This window comes from Festucalex cinctus, chromosome 14 (assembly GCF_051991245.1).
Source record: "Festucalex cinctus isolate MCC-2025b chromosome 14, RoL_Fcin_1.0, whole genome shotgun sequence".
Taxonomy (NCBI): domain Eukaryota; kingdom Metazoa; phylum Chordata; class Actinopteri; order Syngnathiformes; family Syngnathidae; genus Festucalex; species Festucalex cinctus.
Window position 1 is genome coordinate 8,353,388 of NC_135424.1, and position 20,500 is coordinate 8,373,887.

Sequence of the window (20,500 nt, forward strand, 5' to 3'; positions counted from 1 at the left end):
CCTCTTGACCTCCTGGCGGTGGTGCATCAGGAGCTCCTGGCTGCGCTGGAGGAGGTGCTGCTGCTGACTGGAGAAGCTGCGGAACTGCTGGATGCACACCAGCAGCAGATAGTAGTCTGGGTGCGAGGCCTCTGTCTGCCTCAGCAAGGCCTAAACATAAACACGCACACACAGACACAGAAAGAAGCTAACCACTTGTGTCCGTCTCCAATCATGCTAAGCTAACTAGTCTCTTCTGCAGTGGCCAAAAATTATAAGGAAAATAAGATGAAACGTCATTTGTAAATGTAAACAATTGTTGTTAGGCAGTGCGGTGGGGGGGCTTGACCAAATATGGGCAGAATTTTAATACTGAAATATTTCATTCTATTTTTTATTTTTTTTTATTTTGTGTTATAGTTACTAAAATTATAATCAGCAATTATTAAACAAAATGTACAAAAATTGTCTTCAGAAAATACATCCTAATAATAAAGTAACTTATTTAAATTTAATTTGTACAATTTAATTATAATGAACCACTTATTTAAAATGTAGCCTAAACAAAATGTCTGATAAAATAATTCATTCTTATTTTTATTTTAATTTTTATTTATTGTAATTATTTGAATTATTTACCCAATTAAATATATGACAATGTGTGCGTAATTTTTTTTAACGTTTTTTTATTTTATTCTTTATTTATTTTTATTTTTTTAAACATAAGTGAACCAATTATTTGTTTTAAACATTTAAAGGGTCATATATAACACTTATATATATACCCAACCTCCTGCCCAAAGTCAGCTGGGATAGGCTCCAGCTCACTCTCCGCCAAAACAAGGTCAAATACTACAGAATATAGCCGGATGGAATTAAAGAGATAATTAAAAAAAATAATGAATGGAAAAAAAGTGACAATCATGTCTGTTTTGTGTGTCACCTGCAGCAGCTGCAAGTATTCCGGAATCCTCTGCACCGGTTGAAGGAGCAACGTGTGCAGGGAGGGTTTGGAACCCTCGCCCATGATGTCACTCTGGGAGAAGGAGGCAACCAATCAGAGCAAATGGTTCAGGTTGACCAATCAGAAATGTATAGAGAAAGAGGACATACTGTTACCAACTCTTGTGCAACAAATATGTGGAAATCGTACACATTTGTGTAAACTTGTTTTGTTTTCTTTTCAAATGTGAAAGTTAGGATGGGAATTCTGTGGTGTAGCTCGACCATGGTAGGACGTGTCCCAAGACTTTTGTCCACTGATTTTACCTTGCAGGGCCTGAGTGTGTTTTACCTCCAGGAAGGCGGAAGATTTGACACTGTTGGACGCCATCATGCTGACCACGGCCAGGCAATCGGGCAGATCCTTCAGGTAGGACACGTACAAGTCCAGGAAGTCACTCTGGGGGATTTAAAAAAAAAAAAAAAAAAAAATCACATCCAAGTCACGTACGCAGTTTACAGTGTTGGCAAGTGTCCAGCGAGTCGTTTTCAGGACAACAACGGGATTGTCTCGCGACTGTGCTGGAATGTATTTATTTATTTATTTTTGCTAGTCATGGATTGTGATTGATTAGAAATGGAGAAGTCATGATGGCTGACTTTTGACCTCCTCGCATTCACATTCAATTGGCGATTATTATTGCTCATGATGATTACAACGTTTGTTTGTTTGTTTGTTTGTTTTTTATTTTCTGTTGCACGAGTTTTTATTTGAATTGTCTCGATACAATTTTTGGTCTCTGATTTCAAATCTGCCACCAGTTTTGTTTTTTTGTTTTTTCTGAATGCTTTTTTTTACATGCAATTGGCACATTTGATGTTCTAATTATCTGTATTATACAGATATTTTTTTTTTAAAATATTTTCACATAATACCAGTTTAATATCCCATTTTTTTGCACAAAATATTAATATTACCTTGTCATAGTTTGCGCCCCCCAAAAAAACAACAACAACAAAAAAAAAACAACTAGAGCTTACAGAAAAAAACTAAGGTCAGATTTGGATTCAGCACCCCCATAATTATGTAAGATATGTATAGTAATTTTATCTATTTTACTGACCGTATTTAAGTATACTGTAATTCCAAAAAATTAATATAGTAGGCCCCAAAACAGACGGCCAGTGTAGTGTCAATTTGTGCCCGCATTCCAATTAGGCGTGACGCTACCTCTTTGCTGGTGAGCCTCATGAAGATATCTCCCATGATGCCTTGCCACTGACACCTGAGGACGCGCTCCTGCAGGGTGTGCAGCAGGTCCAGGTGCTGCTGGATCAGGAACCTCAGAGAGCTGGGAAATGGACTGTTGCCGCCCAGGGAAGGCACGACATCATCAAGTTAGTGGATTTTGGTTGCGCACATGTGACGAGATTTTGTAAAAAGCCAACCAATGCAATCATTAGCAAAAAAATAAGAAATAATTTTTTTTTAAAAAGCCTCCATTGTGCTTTTTGTAAACACGTGCATTGAGGCTTAACAGCAATTACATTAAGCTACAGTATGTTATTAGATTTGTCCATTTCCTGCCTTCCAATCGCTGTAAATGTTGAATTTAAATCACGGGTGCGCACGGAGGTGTGCGACCTCGTAATGAGGTCGTCTTTTTCACCGTTTGTCCTTTGCCACGAGCGCTTCCGAGCCATTGAAGGAGATGTTGGCCTTCAATAGCAGAGACAAGTGAGACACGTAGAGCCTCTCGGACTCCAGCAGCTCCAAGGCGGCCTTCTGTCGCATACCTGCGAAAATAAAAGCGCCCATCGTTATCCTTGTGTTTACCCAATGGAAGCGTAGTTGAGTTTGCTTACTGTCTCCATTGAGGCTGTCGGGCGTTTGCGCGTCCTCTCTCCCGTTCCTGCCGTCCCCCAACGAAGGGCATCTCTGCTGCTCCGAGGTGGCTGCTACGACACGTTTCATTAGTTTTCGTTTTGCTTCACTTAAGCACGATTGAGTTTCTCACTCTTCGTAGACGTGACGCTCCTCTGCGAGTCGCCAAAGTAGCGCTGGATGATGCTGAGCTCCGGTTGGCCGGATGCGCAGATGCGCTCGTCCTCAGTTGCGCTCAGAACGTCCGACTTGGAGCTCTTCCTGCTTTTGGGCCAATCAGAAATATGTCTCATGATATTATTGAGCATGATCGTTCTGGGTCTACCTGTGTGGGACGGTGATGGGGGTCTCTGGCTGCAACTGTTCTAGCTGCTTGATCAGCTCCTGTTGCCTGTTGGACACATCCTGGATGTGGAAGAACGCAGCGCTCAGCTCCTCCTGCAAATGGAAACAGGTAGATAGTTTTGGTCGACGGGTTCGTTAGTAGGTGTGTACTGTAGGTAGAAGTTGGACATGGTTAGAGCTTGTACAGTACGTAGGATAGAAGGTAAACACAAATTAGGGCAAGGTTGGTTGGTGTGTAGGGAAGGAGCTAGACAAATTCAAACCCAAAAATGTATAAATATGTTTTTATAGCACTTTGTCCTTCACTCCCAAAAACATATTTATATGTTTTGTTTTATGCTAGAGCATGCAGAAGGCTTTGATACAGCTTCTGACATGACGAGGTCGCTTAAAGCAGTGGTAGTTATTGTGTAAAAACGGCCAGCAGGTGGCAGCAGAGTATAAGAGATCAGCCAGGGCCATGTTGCAACAAGCTTATTTTTCGCCAGTAAAAAGAGACTCATCTTTCTTTTGGTGGGTGTTTTTATAGCAATAGAACAACATATTTTGTGGACCTTGCAAAATCCCTTAAAAATAGCCAGGTTGCTTCAGTGAAAATGGCTGAGAGTGAATGAGCTGGCGAGGTTAAGTGGGAACTAGTTAGGTTGTTGGTTGAATGGTAAGTGAAATGGTAGATAAGAGTTGGTGCTCGGTAGGCCGGTAGGAAAGTTGGCATAGGTAAGTAGGAAGGTAGCGGTGGTGTGTACAGAAGACGTATAGACAATAAATACAGCTTTGTAGGTAGGTAAGTCATTAGGAAACGAGACAAAAGTTGGTTGGTTGGTTGGTTGGTTAGATAAAGTTAGGTGAGTAGGTAGTAGTAGAAGTAGGTAGGTGCTAGTTAAGTCAGGAAAAGTCAGAGGTATGGTAGGTAGGTAAAAAAAATAGCGAGAGAGGAGTCAGGTAGGTAAGGTTAGTTTAGTCGTGGTTGGTTAGTTGGTTGCAGTGTTGGTAGGGAGGTAGAATTAATGGCTAAGTAGGAAGTAGTTAGGTTGTTGGTTGGCTGGAAGGTAGACAGGAGTAGGTGTTCGGTTCAGGTAGGAAAATCTGTATTGATAGGAAGTGGTAGGTACAATACGCACAGTAGGTAAGTAAATGAAAAATAGTTATGTTGTTGTCGGTAGGAAGGTTGACAAAAGTTAGGGTTAAGTAGGTAGGTTGGTATGTACGTAGATATACTGTAAGTTAGAGATACTGTAGGTAGTTATACAAGTAGCTTGGTGCTAGTTTAGTCAGTAAATGAGGAGTCAGAGGTTCAGTAGGTAGGTAAGAAGTTGGTTGGTTGGTTGGTTGGTTGGTTGGTTGGTAAAACAGTAGACAAAAGTTAGGGCTCGTTAGTTCGGCAGAGTTATCTATCTGTAGGCATTAGATGAGTCCATGATTAGTCAGGTTCAGTAGGTAGGAGTTAGAGTTCTGAGGTAGAGAGAAGTCAGATAGATATGGGGTCTCCAGGTGTAAACTAAATAAATAAATAAAGGTAGGTTGGTGTATTAGTTTAGTTGCTGGGTCGATAAGAGGTAAATATTGTGTGTAGGTTGGCTATTTCATGGGAGTGTCGGTTTGTATGGTCAGTGTGTCGGTTGGAAAGACGCCCTCAACAGGTCAAGCGTGTGTCAATAAATTAGTAGTGTAATCTGTGACTTGTCCTTGTGTGAATGCTGATGAATGTCCACCTTTTAACGTCTAAAATAGCTGCCTTCCTGTCTAACATATTGCATTACCCTGCTGCCTCCATTCAGTCAGATGTTCCTCATTAGGCTGCTGATGCTTTCCACCTCCATCAAAAAATACATTTGTGTGTGTGCGTATTGGTTCAGAGGTGGTCACTTCAGAGGGTTTCCAGCACCTTGAAAGTGTTGAGCGAGTTCTTGAGGCCCATAATCTTATCATCCACATCGGTCTGGTGGGCCTGCAGACTCTCCTCCAGCTGTAGGTCCTTCTGGCGCAGCTCGCACAGCTCCGCCAGGGAGACGTGGAGCCCCTCGCGCAGCTCCGCCACCAGGCCCTGCAGCTGAATGGTTCAAACGTCATTGAATGGTTACATTTTTTTTTTATGGTTGGTTAGTTGACTGATGGACACCACGTAATTTTGTCTTCGTATAGTAAGCTGGCCTGGCCACTTTAGAGTGCCTCGTTGTTGCCCGTGAGTGTGCGCGCATCACGTAGTGAACAACAGAATAGTGAGGAAGGTGATGTGTCAAATGTGCAAGACAATTATTTTCACTTTGCAAGGACTTGACGTGTCATGTACTGTATCTACTGTATAGCATGCACACAGCTAATGTTTGAGCCTTCAGGTGCAGCAGACATCAAACTGATCGCTTTCGGAAAGAAAAAAAAAAGAAAGAAAGAAAGAACACATGCCTCCCGCCTGATGCCTCTCACATGATCCACACAGAGATGGAAAGATGGTGGACAGAAAGAGCGAGCAAAAGACAGAATGTCTTGGTCCCATGAGCTCATTCCCTTCATCTTGAGAAAAGTCAACATGAGTTACCCAGGCGACTAACAGAACACGTGTTTGGAACTTTATGTTGTCGAAACATTAGGACATTAAAATTCCTGCTTAGTTTTGACTGGCACTCAACAGTGTGTTTATTATTGAAGTTTAACTACTGCGTTAAAACTGTTACAAATATTTTGGTTTTCGTATTGAGGGCTCTGAAAGTCAACCTAAAAAAAAAATTGACAATGATGTTCGACTGCTTTAGTGGAATATGAGTTAAGCAGCAAAATACAGCAGTTTTTATCAATATCAGAAGGCAGCCATTTTCTCACTTGTTGTCGAGTGAAAATGACATCACTGTTGCTCAGGTCTCAGGCAACAACCAATCACAGCTCAGCGTCAGAAAACGTCAACTTCAGTCACCGGCAAGTGGCAAAATGGCTGCCCTTTGAGATGGATAAGAAACATCTTGCTTCATAACTCGTATTTCAAAAATATGTCATGTTTAGACGAGTGAGGTCACATATAACTTTGTTGTCAAGAAATATTTATGGTCGACTTCCACTTTAAGATTGAGACGGAAACTCAGGACTGAAGTCTGCCCACTGATCGATTAAGTACACCAGTTTCATGCTAAACTGGTGTATTTTAATAGGATTATAATTGTGAGTTGATCGTATAAAACAAAGCTTTTGAACATAAAATCAATGTAAACAGCAGGCTAGCTGAGAGACTCTTACCTGAGCTACCTCCATGTTAGCATCCTGCACACTTTTGTCTTCTTTATCTGGACATAAAACACATTAAACAGTTCCAAAGTCACTATAGTCACTTTAGCAAATACAACCGTTTTTGTACTTTTATTGATTTTTGTATTAGCCGCAAGATGGCAGTAAAGCACCTTTTTTTTTCCTATTAGACACCGCTATGGCTTGACTAGATGAAGCTCCTCCCTTCAGTTCAACATAAGTGATTGACACAAAGATGCCACCAGGTGGCGCCAAACTGTATTTTAATGAGATGGTACTGAACTCCTCTCAACTTCACAACAAACAGAATTTTGGCAGATAGTGAACAATTCTTCAAAAAAAAAAAAAAAGGTTATTCTGAAACTAGCTAGCTTAATGCTAATCTAGCATTGATGAGTTTGTTATAACCCTTTAAGCAATGGATATTTTTTTATGATAGTGTTATTTTCTTTATTTAAAAAAACACACTGCCACAGTTGGTGTGAGCAGAGTGAAAAATGGTGAATATGCTTTGAAAAAATATCTGTAAAATTGGGAACTTTGAACCACGAACATGCGGGGGCCCCACTCGCTCATAAAAAAAAAATAATAATAGATGCATGCTTGGAAGTCCACACCATTCTTCTTCAGGCGTCATTCATACATATTCACGAGTCGGGAACGTGCCAGTTGTGCACAATTTCTGCGTTTGCGACGCGCAACGTGACGTTATCCTCACAACAGCCTCGCTTTGTCTCGTGAATGTCAAAGGTGAGCGGCGCTGTGTGACATACACGCTCGGCATTGGCAACAGACACGAGAGTCGGGCCTGGAGGCACAGAAATGAAACTGTGCCGTCATGTGAACAGAAAGCACAAGAAGCGACGCACTGTCGGTATCTTCGTGTGCCGGCAGACTTCTAAAAGGCTGCCAAGGGCTCATTACACTCGAAAACAAACTTTTGACATTCCAGCAATTATTATTTTTTCTTTTCAACTTTTCAAACAACAAACAATTTGCAGTTTCATCTTGGGAAATTGTTCATTGGGAATCCTGTGATTTCCATTAAATGATTAAACATCAAAGAAATATAAGATCATATCAACTAAATACTATTAGGGTGGCCCTTTTCTTGAAAAAAAAAAACATTATTTAAAGTTGATGAAATGCTTGAAGGTTTTGCTTTTCAGAGAATGTTTGAATTTGTGTTGAGTTAACACTTTTTCTGGGCACAGTTTTACATCTGCGAATTGCTGCATTCCTGCGAATTTTGTTGTCTCAGTTATCTATTTTGGGAAAGTTTTTGTTATATACATTCTGAGCACGACATCACATCTGTTTTGCATGGCAGTCTATTTTGGAATGATTAATAAACGCCTGAATATTTTGCTTTGCTGTGAATTTGTATTTAGTTATGTCAACACCGTTTGTGAGAACTGCTTTGTTGCATGGTGATCTAATTGGTATCATTAAGCATTTAAACGCTTTCACTGAACTTGTATTCACAAACACTGATCCTGAGATAAGGCACTGGCGGTCAGGCCAAGTGTTGTCCCTTCCCTTGCATGTGAAGAGTTACATTAAATTAAGCTCCATGTTAGTTTTATAGTCCATGCTTCACATTAATTTTCTTTTTAGATACAACAGTTATTGCTGATTTCATCATGAAAATAGCTGAATGTGCATATTTCCTGTTCAAATACATGGGGAGGAAAGTGAAGTATTACAAGTTCTGTTAATAATAATAATAATTTATTATTTTTATTTATTAATGCGCAGTGAGGACCATCCATCCATCCATTTTCTTGACCGCCTATTCCTCACAAGGAGTCGCGGGGGCTGCTGGAGCCTATCTCAGTTGGCTCTGGGTACACCCTGGACTGGTTGCCAGCCAATGCAGCAATGAGGACCAACAATATTATTATTATTTTTATTTATTTATTTATTTATGTATTTATTATTATTATTATTATTATTATTATTATTATTATTATTTTATTATTATTATTATCAGTCCTCACTGTAAGTCACTGTGTGAGACCTGCTTCACACTTTTGTTGCATGCTTTTGGGCAATTTTATTTCACTTTTAAAGCACAGGAAGTGAAGTATTACAAGTTCTGTTAATAATAATAATAATTTATTATTTTTATTTATTTATTTATTTATTTATTTATTTATTTATTTATTTATTATTTACCTGCAAGTCACTGATTCACACTTTTATTGCATGCTTTTGGGCAATTTTATTCCACATTTAAAACACAACAATTGTGTTTACTAAGTTAAAAAAAAAAAAAAAAGAACAATAATATTGTGCATACCTTGATTAATTGATTATTATTATGATGTTTTAATGTTCTTTTTTTTTTTTTTAATAACATACACCTGAAAGTTTTACAAAGGCTCTTTTGTGTCCCAAGGTCCATATTCATCATCTCAATCAAAGACTATTGTGATAGATTATAGTGCAAATTCAGCTCCACTTTTGGCTTTTCAAAATGACACGTCCCAAAATAGTTTTTTCTTACCTTTTATGTACGGCGACACGTCTTCCGTGTGATCCTGAGCATCTTGTAGACTGTCCTCCATGTTTTAATCCTTGCGGTGGAGTCCAGTGGATGCTGGTGTTGACACCTCCTGTGAAGAACGAGAAGAACATGAAGAAGAAGATGATGATGATGATGATTAAGTGGAGGGCCTGCTTTCACGTCCCTCCCCTGTAAACAGCATGCGAGTCCTGTGATTTGTCTTGTGCACACAAACGGGCCCTTGTTTGAGCGGACGCCGTGCAGACAGACGTCACAGCCTCACACTGTACAACAAATCGCAAACAAATCAGAAATGTTGATCAAGCTTGCTGCTCAGAGGTGACACTCTTGCTCCGCCAATCAGCAGGGCACATTTGTCTGCTGGTTTGAATGGAAAGATTTCAATTTTTGTCATGTTTTTTGTTTCAATGTTTTTTTTAACATCTTCAAACTGTTTATTGCCACTCCCAGTTTGATTTTTACTGTCAAGTTAAATATATATAATATATATTTTAAAATTGCACATCTGGATCTTCAATAAACAATCACCATTAAATGTGCTTCATTCAAGTGACTTTTTTTGTTTTAGTTTGTTTAACTTTAGCAAGACACCTGAGCCAAAAAACAGGATTTTTTTATTTTATTTTATTTTATTTTAACCAATAACATGGTTGTTTAATAAAAAAAAAGCCTCACTATACATGGTCATTTTAAGAAATGAAAATAAAAGCTTTACTATAAATGTCTTTTTTTTTTTTTTTTTTTTTTTTTTTACTTACTCAACATTGTTAAAAAAAACCAAAAAACAAACACCTTAGTATGCATGGACATTTACAAAGAAAAAAAAACAGCCTTACTATATACCTGGTGTTTTTTTTGTTTTTTTAATGCCTTACTATATACATGGTCAATTAAAAAAAAAAAATGCCTTACTATACATGGTCGTTTTAAGAAATGAAAATAAAAGCTTTACTATAAATGTCTTTCTTTTTTTTAACTCACTCAACATTGTTAAAAAAACAAAAAAACAAAAACAAAACCTTAGTATGCATGGACATTTACAAAAAAAAAAAAAAAACAGCCTTACTATATACCTGGTGTTTTTTTTTGTTTTTTTTTCTTTGATGCCTTACTATATACATGGTCAATTAAAAAAATGCCTTACTATACATGGTCGTTTTAAGAAATGAAAATAAAAGCTTTACTATAAATGTCTTTTTTTTTAACTTACTCAACATTGTTAAAAAAAAAAAAAACAGCTTAGTATGCATGGACATTTACAAAGAAAAAAAAAACAGCCTTACTATATACCTGGTGTTTTTTTTGTTTTTTTTTAATGCCTTACTATATACATGGTCAATTAAAAAAAAAAAAGCCTTACTATACATGGTCGTTTTAAGAAATTTAAATAAAAGCTTGACTATAAATGTCTTCTTTTTTTTTTAACTTACTTAACATTGTTAAAAAAAAAAAAAAACAGCTTAGTAGGCATGGACATTTACAAAGAAAAAAAAACAGCCTTACTATATACCAGGTGTTTTTTTTGTTTTGTTTTTTTTCAAACGACCATGTATAGTATGGCGTTTAAAAAAAAAAAAAAATGACCATGTATACTAAGGCGTTTTTTTTTGTTTGTTTGTTTTTTCAAACGACCATGTATAGTAAGGCGTTTATTTCTTTTTTTAAACGACCATGTATAGTAAGGCGTTTTTTTTTTTTTTTTTTTTTTTTCAAACGACCATTTATACTAAGGCGTTTTTGTTTTTTGTTTTTTTCAAACGACCATGTATAGTAAGGCGTTTTTTTTCTTTTTTTAAACGACCATGTATAGTAAGGCGTTTTTTTTCTTTTTTTAAACGACCATGTATAGTAAGGCGTTTTTTTTCTTTAAAACGACCATGTATAGTGAGGCTTTTTTTTGTTTTTTTGTCTTTTCAAAGACCAGCTCAGTGGTCAAGTGGTAGAGTGTCCACCCTGAAACTGGGAGGTCGTGAGTTCAATCCCCGGGCTGGGTCACACCAAAGACTATAAAAATAAGCGACCATAGATATAGTAAGCTGGTTTTTTTTTTTTTTTTTTAAAAACCATGTATAGTAAGGCGTTTTTAGGGCCCGAGCAGCGACCGCTGCGAGGTCCCTATTGTTTTTCAAGGAATTCTTATTAGGGCCCGAGCAGCGGCGGCGGCGGTGCCGCTGCGAGGCCCTATTGTTTTTGTAGGAATTCTTCTTATTATTATTCTTATTATTATTATTCTTATTATTATTCTTCTCCGCAAACAATCGCATTTTTGAGACGCTAAACGTGAACGAAAACTCACCAAACTTTACACGCACATCAGGCCTGGCGAAAAATTTGATATTTTAAAGTCGCCATACATGATAACAGAAAAATGGCTCCATAGCGCCACCTACATAGGTTAAACGGATCCCTGTCCCGCTACGATTGTCCTATGGCGACGAAAATTGTGTGGCACCCGTAGCACATCCAGATGAACAAAAACCTCTTTGATGTGTGTACCCTAAAATAGACAGAAAGTGAGGTATGATCATCTGACTGTCCAATTTTGGCCCAGTTTTGCACATTTACAGGGGTCATACTTTTGCCCGCTTCTCCTACACGGTTAACCCGATTAACTTCAAACTTGGGATGGACCATCTCAACACCTGGGACAACATCATTGTAAAAAATCTAAAGTTTTTGATATACTATATGACGTCGGCGACGCATCAAATTTAGAGTTTAAAAATTCTTACTTCATGAAGCATTGCCGGTTGTACGTTTAATCTAGAGCTACGAAAATTTGTACACATATGTAACAGGCTATGACCTACAAAAAACTCTTTTTGAACCATATGCTAAACCTCACAGGAAGTCCGCCATTTTGATTTATTTTGGAACGTGTTGCCATTTTTTTGGCCATTTCATTGGGGTCTTATTTTAACGAACTCCTCCTACAGTGTTTATCCGATCATCTTCAAACTTGGTGTGATTCATCTTAAGATGTTGAAGATGAAAAGTTATTGAAAGCTTTGTATTTCGTCGCACGCTGTTGTCATGGCATGCACTGTTTGCAAAGGAAAAAAAATATCCTTAAAGAAGCATTGCCAGTTGTACGAAGCAGCTAGAGCTACGAAAATTTGTAGACATATGTAACAGCCCAAGATGTACAAAAAAGTCTCATGGTGCCCTGTGCTAAACCCAACAGGAAGTCCCCCAGGGGCCGGGCATCACATTTTAAGCTAAAAAACTCCTCTTTAACAAAGCATACCCGGCTGTACGTTTCACCTAGAGTTACCAAAATTTGTAGAGGTATATAACAGCCCTCGAGGTACAAAAAACTCTTTTTGAACCATATGCTAAACCTAACAGGATGTCCGCCATTTTTATTTACTTTGGAATGTGTTGCCATTTTTTGGGCCATTTCATAGGGGTCATATTTTAACGAACTCCTCCTACAGAGTTTATCCGATCATCTTCAAACTTGGTGTGACTCATCTTAAGATGTTGAGGATGAAAAGTTATTGAAAGCTCTTTATTTCGTCGCACGCTGTTGTCGTGGCATGCACTTTTTGCAAAGGAAAAAAATCCCTCTTAATGAAGCATTCCCAGTTGTACGAAGTAGCTAGAGCTACAAAAAATTGTAGACATATGTAACAGCCCACAGTGTACAAAAAAGTCTCTTGGTGCCATGTGCTAAACCCAACAGGAAGTCCCCCAGGGGCCGGGCATCACATTTTGAGCTAGAAAACTCCTCTTTAACGAAGCATTCCCGGTTGTACGTTTCACCTAGCGCGATGATAATTTGCAGGCATACATAAGAGCCCACGATGTACAAAAAAGTCTCTTGGAACCATGTGATAAACCAAACAGGAAGTCTGCCATTTTGATTTACGATGGGATTTGTTGCCATTTTTTGTGGCCTTTTTCAGTTGTCATATTTTAACGAACTCCTCGTACAAAGTTCATCCGACCGTCTTCAAACTTGGTGTGTTTCATCTTAAGATGTTTAAGATGCAAAGTTATCAAAAGTTTTTTATTTTGTCGCACGCTGCTGCTATAGCGATGCAGTTTGCCAAGTGAAGTGCTGCTTTGTTTTTTTATCTATACATGTGTGAAAACTTATGAAACTTTGCAAACACATCAGACTTGTCATGAACATGAATTTTTAGAGATTTATTGTGCAATTTGCAATAAATAGCGCGCTCTAGACATTTTTATGAAGTATTTCCGATTGTATGATTCTGCTAGATTTGTGAAAATTAGGACAGACCCCTATCAGCCTAATACCTACAAAAAAGTATTATGTAGCCATTTGCCAAACCAAAGAGGAAGTCCGCTATTTTGATTTTATTTTGGGAATTATACATCATTTTTGGCCTCTTTCATTAAACTTTGCACAGACAAGGCATGGAAAAAACTAACATTTTAAATGGTCCTTGTTCCATGTAACAGTACCCCAACGTGCCAGTACCCTGACGTGCAAGTAACCCAACGTTGTGCTCAATAGCGCCCTCTATGCATTTTTATGGAGCATTTCCAATTGTATGATTCAAGCGATACACAACTAAAGATGACTTGACCTAGATTTGTGAAAACTGGGAGGCATACCTATTAGCTTAAGACCTACAAAAAGTATTCTGTAGCCGTATGCTAAACCTAAAAGGAAGTCCGCCATTTTGAATTTATTTTGGGAATTGCACACCATATTTTGCGTTTTGATTAAACTTTGCACATACAAGGCTTGTCAAAAACATTTTAGATGGTCCTTGTCCTATTTGACAGTACCCCAACGTGCCAGTACCCCGACGTGCAAGTACCCCAACGTGGTCCGGGTTGCGAGGGCCCTTTATAGCTGCTCGCAGCTCTAGTTATTATTATTATTATTATTATTATTATTATTATTATTCTTCTCCGCAAACGATCACATTTTTGAGACACTAAACGTGACCGAAAACTCACCAAACTTTACACACACATCAGGCCTGGCGAAAAATTTGATATCTTAAAGTCGCCATACATGATAACAGAAAAATGGCTCCTTAGCGCCCCCTACATAGGTTAAACGGATCCCTGTCCCGCTACGATTGTCCGACGGCTATGAAAATTGTGTGGCACCTGTAGCACATCCCAATGAACAAAAACCTCTTTGAAGTGTGTACCCTAAAATAGACAGAAAGTGAGGTATGAGTATTTAAATGTCCAATTTTTGCCAATTTTTGCACATTTACAGGGGTCATACTTTTGCCCGCTTCTCCTACACGGTTAACCCGATTGACTTCAAACTTGGGATGTACCATCTCAACACCTGGGACAACATCATTGTGAAAAATGAAAAGTTTTTGATATACTATATGACGGCGGCGGCGCATCAAATTTAGAGTTTAAAAATTCTTACTTCACGAGGCATTGCCGGTTGTACGTTTAATCTAGAGCTACGAAAATTGGTACACATATGTAACAGACTATGACCTACAAAAAACTCTTTTTGAACCATATGCTAAACCTAACAGGAAGTCCACCATTTTGATTTATTTTGGAACGTGTTGCCATTTTTTTGGCCATTTCATTGGGGCCTTATTTTAACGAACTCCTCCTACAGTGTTTATCCGATCATCTTCAAACTTGGTGTGATTCATCTTAAGATGTTGAAGATGAAAAGTTATTGAAAGCTTTGTATTTCGTCGCACACTGTTGTCATGGCATGCACTGTTTTTAAAGGAAAGAAAATATCCTTAAAGAAGCATTCCCATTTGTACGAAGCAGCTAGAGCTACGAAAATTTGTAGACATATGTAACAGCCCAAGATGTACAAAAAAGTCTCTTGGTGCCCTGTGCTAAACCCAACAGGAAGTCCCCCAGGGGCCGGGCATCACATTTTGAGCTAAAAAACTCCTCTTTTACAAAGCATACCCGGCTGTACGTTTCACCTAGAGTTACCAAAATTTGTAGAGGTATATAACAGCCCTCGAGGTACAAAAAACTCTTTTTGAACCATATGCTAAACCTAACAGGACGTCCGCCATTTTGATTTACTTTGGAATGTGTTGCCATTTTTTTTATGGCCATTTCATAGGGGTCATATTTTAACAAACTCCTCCTACAGAGTTTATCCGATCATCTTCAAACTTGGTGTGATTCATCTTAAGATGTTGAAAATGAAAAGTTATTGAAAGATTTTTATTTCGTCACACGCTGTTGTCGTGGCATGCACTTTTTGCAAAGGAAAAAAAAAATTATTAATGAAGCATTCCCAGTTGTACGAAGCAGCTAGAGCGACGAAAAATTGTAGCCATATGTAACAGTCCAGGATGTACAAAAAAGTCTCTTGGTGCCATGTGCTTAACCTAACAGGAAGTCCCCCAGGGGCCGGGCATCACATTTTGAGCTAAAAAACTCCTCTTTAACGAAGCATTCCCGGTTGTACGTTTCACCTAGAGCTATGATAATTTGCAGGCATACATAAGAGCCCATGATGTACAAAAAAGTCTCTTGGACCCATGTGCTAAACCAAACAGGAAGTCTGCCATTTTGATTTATGATGGGATTTGTTGCCATTTTTTGTGGCCTTTTTCAGGGGTCATATTTTAACGAACCCCTCCTACAAAATTTATCCGACTGTCTTCAAACTTGGTGTGTTTCATCTTAAGATGTTTAAGATGCAAAGTAATCGAAAGTTTTTTATTTTGTAACACGCTGTTGCCATAGCAATGCATTGTTTGTCAAGTGCTGCTTTTTTTTTTATATACACATGAAAACTCATGAAACTTTGCAAACACATCAGACTTGTCATGAACATGAATTTTCAGAGATTTATTGTGCAATTTGCAATAAATAGCGCCCTCTAGACATTTTTATGAAGCATTTCCGATTGTATGATTATGCTAGACCTACAAAAAAGTATTATGTAGCCATTTGCCAAACCAAAGAGGAAGTCCGCTATTTTGATTTTATTTTGGGAATTATACATCATTTTTTGCCTTTTTCATTAAACTTTGCACAGACAAGGCATGGAAAAAACTAACATTTTAAATGGTCCTTGTTCCATGTAACAGTTGTTAAGTGCTGCTTTTTTTTTTTTTTTTATACACATGAAAACTCATGAAACTTTGCAAACACATCAGACTTGTCATGAACATGAATTTTTAGAGATTTATTGTGCAATTTGCAATAAATAGCGCCCTCTAGACATTTTTATGAAGCATTTCCGATTGTATGATTATGCTAGACCTACAAAAAAGTATTATGTAGCCATTTGCCAAACCAAAGAGGAAGTCCGCTATTTTGATTTTATTTTGGGAATTATACATCCTTTTTCATTAAACTTTGCACAGACAAGGCAAGGAAAAAACTAACATTTTAAATGGTCCTTGTTCCATGTAACAGTACCCCAACGTGCCAGTACCCTGACGTGCAAGTAACCCAACGTTGTGCTCAATAGCGCCCTCTATGCATTTTTATGGAGCATTTCCAATTGTATGATTCAAGCGATACACAACTAAAGATGACTTAACCAAGATTTATGAAAAATGGGAGGCATACCTATTAGCTTAAGACCTACAAAAGGTATTCTGTAGCCGTATGCTAAACCGAAAAGGAAGTCCACCATTTTGAATTTATTTTGGGAATTGCACACCATATTTCGCGTTTTGATTAAACTTTGCACACACAAGGCTTGTCAAAAACATTTTAGATGGTCCTTGTCCTATTTGACAGTACCCCAACGTGCCAGTACCCCGACGTGCAAGTACCCCAACGTGGCCCGGGTTGCGAGGGCCCTTTATAGCTGCTCGCAGCTCTAGTTATTAGGGCCCGAGCAGCGACCGCTGCGAGGTCCCTATTGTTCCTGAAGGAATTCTTATTAGGGCCCGAGCAGCGGCGGCGGCGGTGCCGCTGCGAGGCCCTATTGTTTTTGTAGGAATTCTTCTTATTATTATTCTTATTATTATTATTCTTATTATTATTCTTCTCCGCAAACAATCGCATTTTTGAGACGCTAAACGTGAACGAAAACTCACCAAACTTTACACGCACATCAGGCCTGGCGAAAAATTTGATATTTTAAAGTCGCCATACATGATAACAGAAAAATGGCTCCATAGCGCCACCTACATAGGTTAAACGGATCCCTGTCCCGCTACGATTGTCCTATGGCGACGAAAATTGTGTGGCACCCGTAGCACATCCAGATGAACAAAAACCTCTTTGATGTGTGTACCCTAAAATAGACAGAAAGTGAGGTATGATCATCTGACTGTCCAATTTTGGCCCAGTTTTGCACATTTACAGGGGTCATACTTTTGCCCGCTTCTCCTACACGGTTAACCCGATTAACTTCAAACTTGGGATGGACCATCTCAACACCTGGGACAACATCATTGTAAAAAATCTAAAGTTTTTGATATACTATATGACGTCGGCGACGCATCAAATTTAGAGTTTAAAAATTCTTACTTCATGAAGCATTGCCGGTTGTACGTTTAATCTAGAGCTACGAAAATTTGTACACATATGTAACAGGCTATGACCTACAAAAAACTCTTTTTGAACCATATGCTAAACCTCACAGGAAGTCCGCCATTTTGATTTATTTTGGAACGTGTTGCCATTTTTTTGGCCATTTCATTGGGGTCTTATTTTAACGAACTCCTCCTACAGTGTTTATCCGATCATCTTCAAACTTGGTGTGATTCATCTTAAGATGTTGAAGATGAAAAGTTATTGAAAGCTTTGTATTTCGTCGCACGCTGTTGTCATGGCATGCACTGTTTGCAAAGGAAAAAAAATATCCTTAAAGAAGCATTGCCAGTTGTACGAAGCAGCTAGAGCTACGAAAATTTGTAGACATATGTAACAGCCCAAGATGTACAAAAAAGTCTCTTGGTGCCCTGTGCTAAACCCAACAGGAAGTCCCCCAGGGGCCGGGCATCACATTTTAAGCTAAAAAACTCCTCTTTAACAAAGCATACCCGGCTGTACGTTTCACCTAGAGTTACCAAAATTTGTAGAGGTATATAACAGCCCTCGAGGTACAAAAAACTCTTTTTGAACCATATGCTAAACCTAACAGGATGTCCGCCATTTTTATTTACTTTGGAATGTGTTGCCATTTTTTGGGCCATTTCATAGGGGTCATATTTTAACGAACTCCTCCTACAGAGTTTATCCGATCATCTTCAAATTTGGTGTGACTCATCTTAAGATGTTGAGGATGAAAAGTTATTGAAAGCTCTTTATTTCGTCGCACGCTGTTGTCGTGGCATGCACTTTTTGCAAAGGAAAAAAATCCCTCTTAATGAAGCATTCCCAGTTGTACGAAGTAGCTAGAGCTACAAAAAATTGTAGACATATGTAACAGCCCACAGTGTACAAAAAAGTCTCTTGGTGCCATGTGCTAAACCCAACAGGAAGTCCCCCAGGGGCCGGGCATCACATTTTGAGCTAGAAAACTCCTCTTTAACGAAGCATTCCCGGTTGTACGTTTCACCTAGCGCGATGATAATTTGCAGGCATACATAAGAGCCCACGATGTACAAAAAAGTCTCTTGGAACCATGTGATAAACCAAACAGGAAGTCTGCCATTTTGATTTACGATGGGATTTGTTGCCATTTTTTGTGGCCTTTTTCAGTTGTCATATTTTAACGAACTCCTCGTACAAAGTTCATCCGACCGTCTTCAAACTTGGTGTGTTTCATCTTAAGATGTTTAAGATGCAAAGTTATCAAAAGTTTTTTATTTTGTCGCACGCTGCTGCTATAGCGATGCAGTTTGCCAAGTGAAGTGCTGCTTTGTTTTTTTATCTATACATGTGTGAAAACTTATGAAACTTTGCAAACACATCAGACTTGTCATGAACATGAATTTTTAGAGATTTATTGTGCAATTTGCAATAAATAGCGCCCTCTAGACATTTTTATGAAGTATTTCCGATTGTATGATTCTGCTAGATTTGTGAAAATTAGGACAGACCCCTATCAGCCTAATACCTACAAAAAAGTATTATGTAGCCATTTGCCAAACCAAAGAGGAAGTCCGCTATTTTGATTTTATTTTGGGAATTATACATCATTTTTGGCCTCTTTCATTAAACTTTGCACAGACAAGGCATGGAAAAAACTAACATTTTAAATGGTCCTTGTTCCATGTAACAGTACCCCAACGTGCCAGTACCCTGACGTGCAAGTAACCCAACGTTGTGCTCAATAGCGCCCTCTATGCATTTTTATGGAGCATTTCCAATTGTATGATTCAAGCGATACACAACTAAAGATGACTTGACCTAGATTTGTGAAAACTGGGAGGCATACCTATTAGCTTAAGACCTACAAAAAGTATTCTGTAGCCGTATGCTAAACCTAAAAGGAAGTCCGCCATTTTGAATTTATTTTGGGAATTGCACACCATATTTTGCGTTTTGATTAAACTTTGCACATACAAGGCTTGTCAAAAACATTTTAGATGGTCCTTGTCCTATTTGACAGTACCCCAACGTGCCAGTACCCCGACGTGCAAGTACCCCAACGTGGTCCGGGTTGCGAGGGCCCTTTATAGCTGCTCGCAGCTCTAGTTATTATTCTTCTTCTTCTTCTTTGTTATTATTCTTTTCCGCAAACAACCACATTTTTGAGGCACTAAACATGAACGAAAACTCACCAAACTTTACACGCAGATCGGGTCTGGCGAAAAATTTGATATTTTAAAGTCGCCATACATGATAACAGAAAAATGGCTCTGTAGCGCCACCTACATAGGTTTAACGGATCCCTGTCCCGCTACGATTGTCCTATGGCTACGAAAATTGTGTGGCACCTGTAGCACATCCAGATGAACAAAAACCTCTTTGATATGTGTACCCTAAAATAGACAGGAAGTGAGGTATGAGTATTTGAATGTCCAATTTTGGCCCATTTTTGCACATTTACAGGGGTCATACTTTTGCCCGCTTCTCCTACACGGTTAACCCGATTGACTTCAAACTTGGGCTGTACCATCTCAACACCTGGGACAACATCATGGTAAAAAATCTAAAGTTTTTGACATACTATATGACGGTGGCGGGGCATCAAATTTACAGTTTCAAAATTCTTACTTAACGAAGCATTGCCGGTGGTACGTTTAATCTAGAGCTACGAAAATTGGTACACATATGTAACAGACTATGATCTACAAAAAAGCCTGTTGGTGCCATATGCTAAACCTAACAGGAAGTCCGCCAGAGGCGAGGCATCAAATTTTGTGTTTCAAAATTCTAACTTAATGAAGCATTCCCGGCTGTACATTTCACCTAGAGTTACCAATATTTGAAGACATATGTAACAGCCCTCAAGGTACAAAAAACTCTTTTTGAACCATATGCTAAACCGAACAGGAAGTCCGCCATTTTGATTTACTTTGGAACGTGTTGCCATTTTTTGGGCCATTTCATAGGGGTCTTATTTTAACGAACTCCTCCTACAGAGTTTATCCGATCATCTCCAAACTTGGTGTGATTCATCTTAAGATGTTGAAGATGAAAAGTTATTGAAAGCTTTTTATTTTGTCGCACGCTGTTGCCGTGGCATGCACAGTTTGCAAAGGAAAAAATTACTTCTTAATGAAGCATTCCCA

General features: G+C 38.5%; 1 protein-coding gene across 6 annotated transcripts in view; it reads right to left on the reverse strand.

Annotated features, from left to right (window-relative positions):
* Nucleotides 1-20,500, reverse strand: part of arhgef33 (Rho guanine nucleotide exchange factor (GEF) 33) — a 68,829-nt gene that overhangs the window by 4,446 nt on the left and 43,883 nt on the right. For 4 of the 6 annotated variants that reach the window (XM_077496193.1, XM_077496192.1, XM_077496194.1 and 1 more), the window contains exons 2-12: nt 8,895-9,003; nt 6,377-6,423; nt 5,037-5,201; nt 3,132-3,244; nt 2,940-3,070; nt 2,788-2,880; nt 2,592-2,718; nt 2,153-2,285; nt 1,274-1,381; nt 923-1,015; nt 2-150 (exon numbers count right to left, since the gene is read on the reverse strand). In XM_077496193.1, coding sequence (XP_077352319.1) covers nt 2-150; nt 923-1,015; nt 1,274-1,381; nt 2,153-2,285; nt 2,592-2,718; nt 2,788-2,880; nt 2,940-3,070; nt 3,132-3,244; nt 5,037-5,201; nt 6,377-6,423; nt 8,895-8,955 — 1,220 coding nt within the window. In that variant the 5' untranslated portion in view covers nt 8,956-9,003. The remainder of the gene's footprint in view (nt 1; nt 151-922; nt 1,016-1,273; nt 1,382-2,152; nt 2,286-2,591; nt 2,719-2,787; nt 2,881-2,939; nt 3,071-3,131; nt 3,245-5,036; nt 5,202-6,376; nt 6,424-8,894; nt 9,004-20,500) is intronic. The other 2 variants (XM_077496196.1, XM_077496195.1) reach the window with 2 other exon arrangements.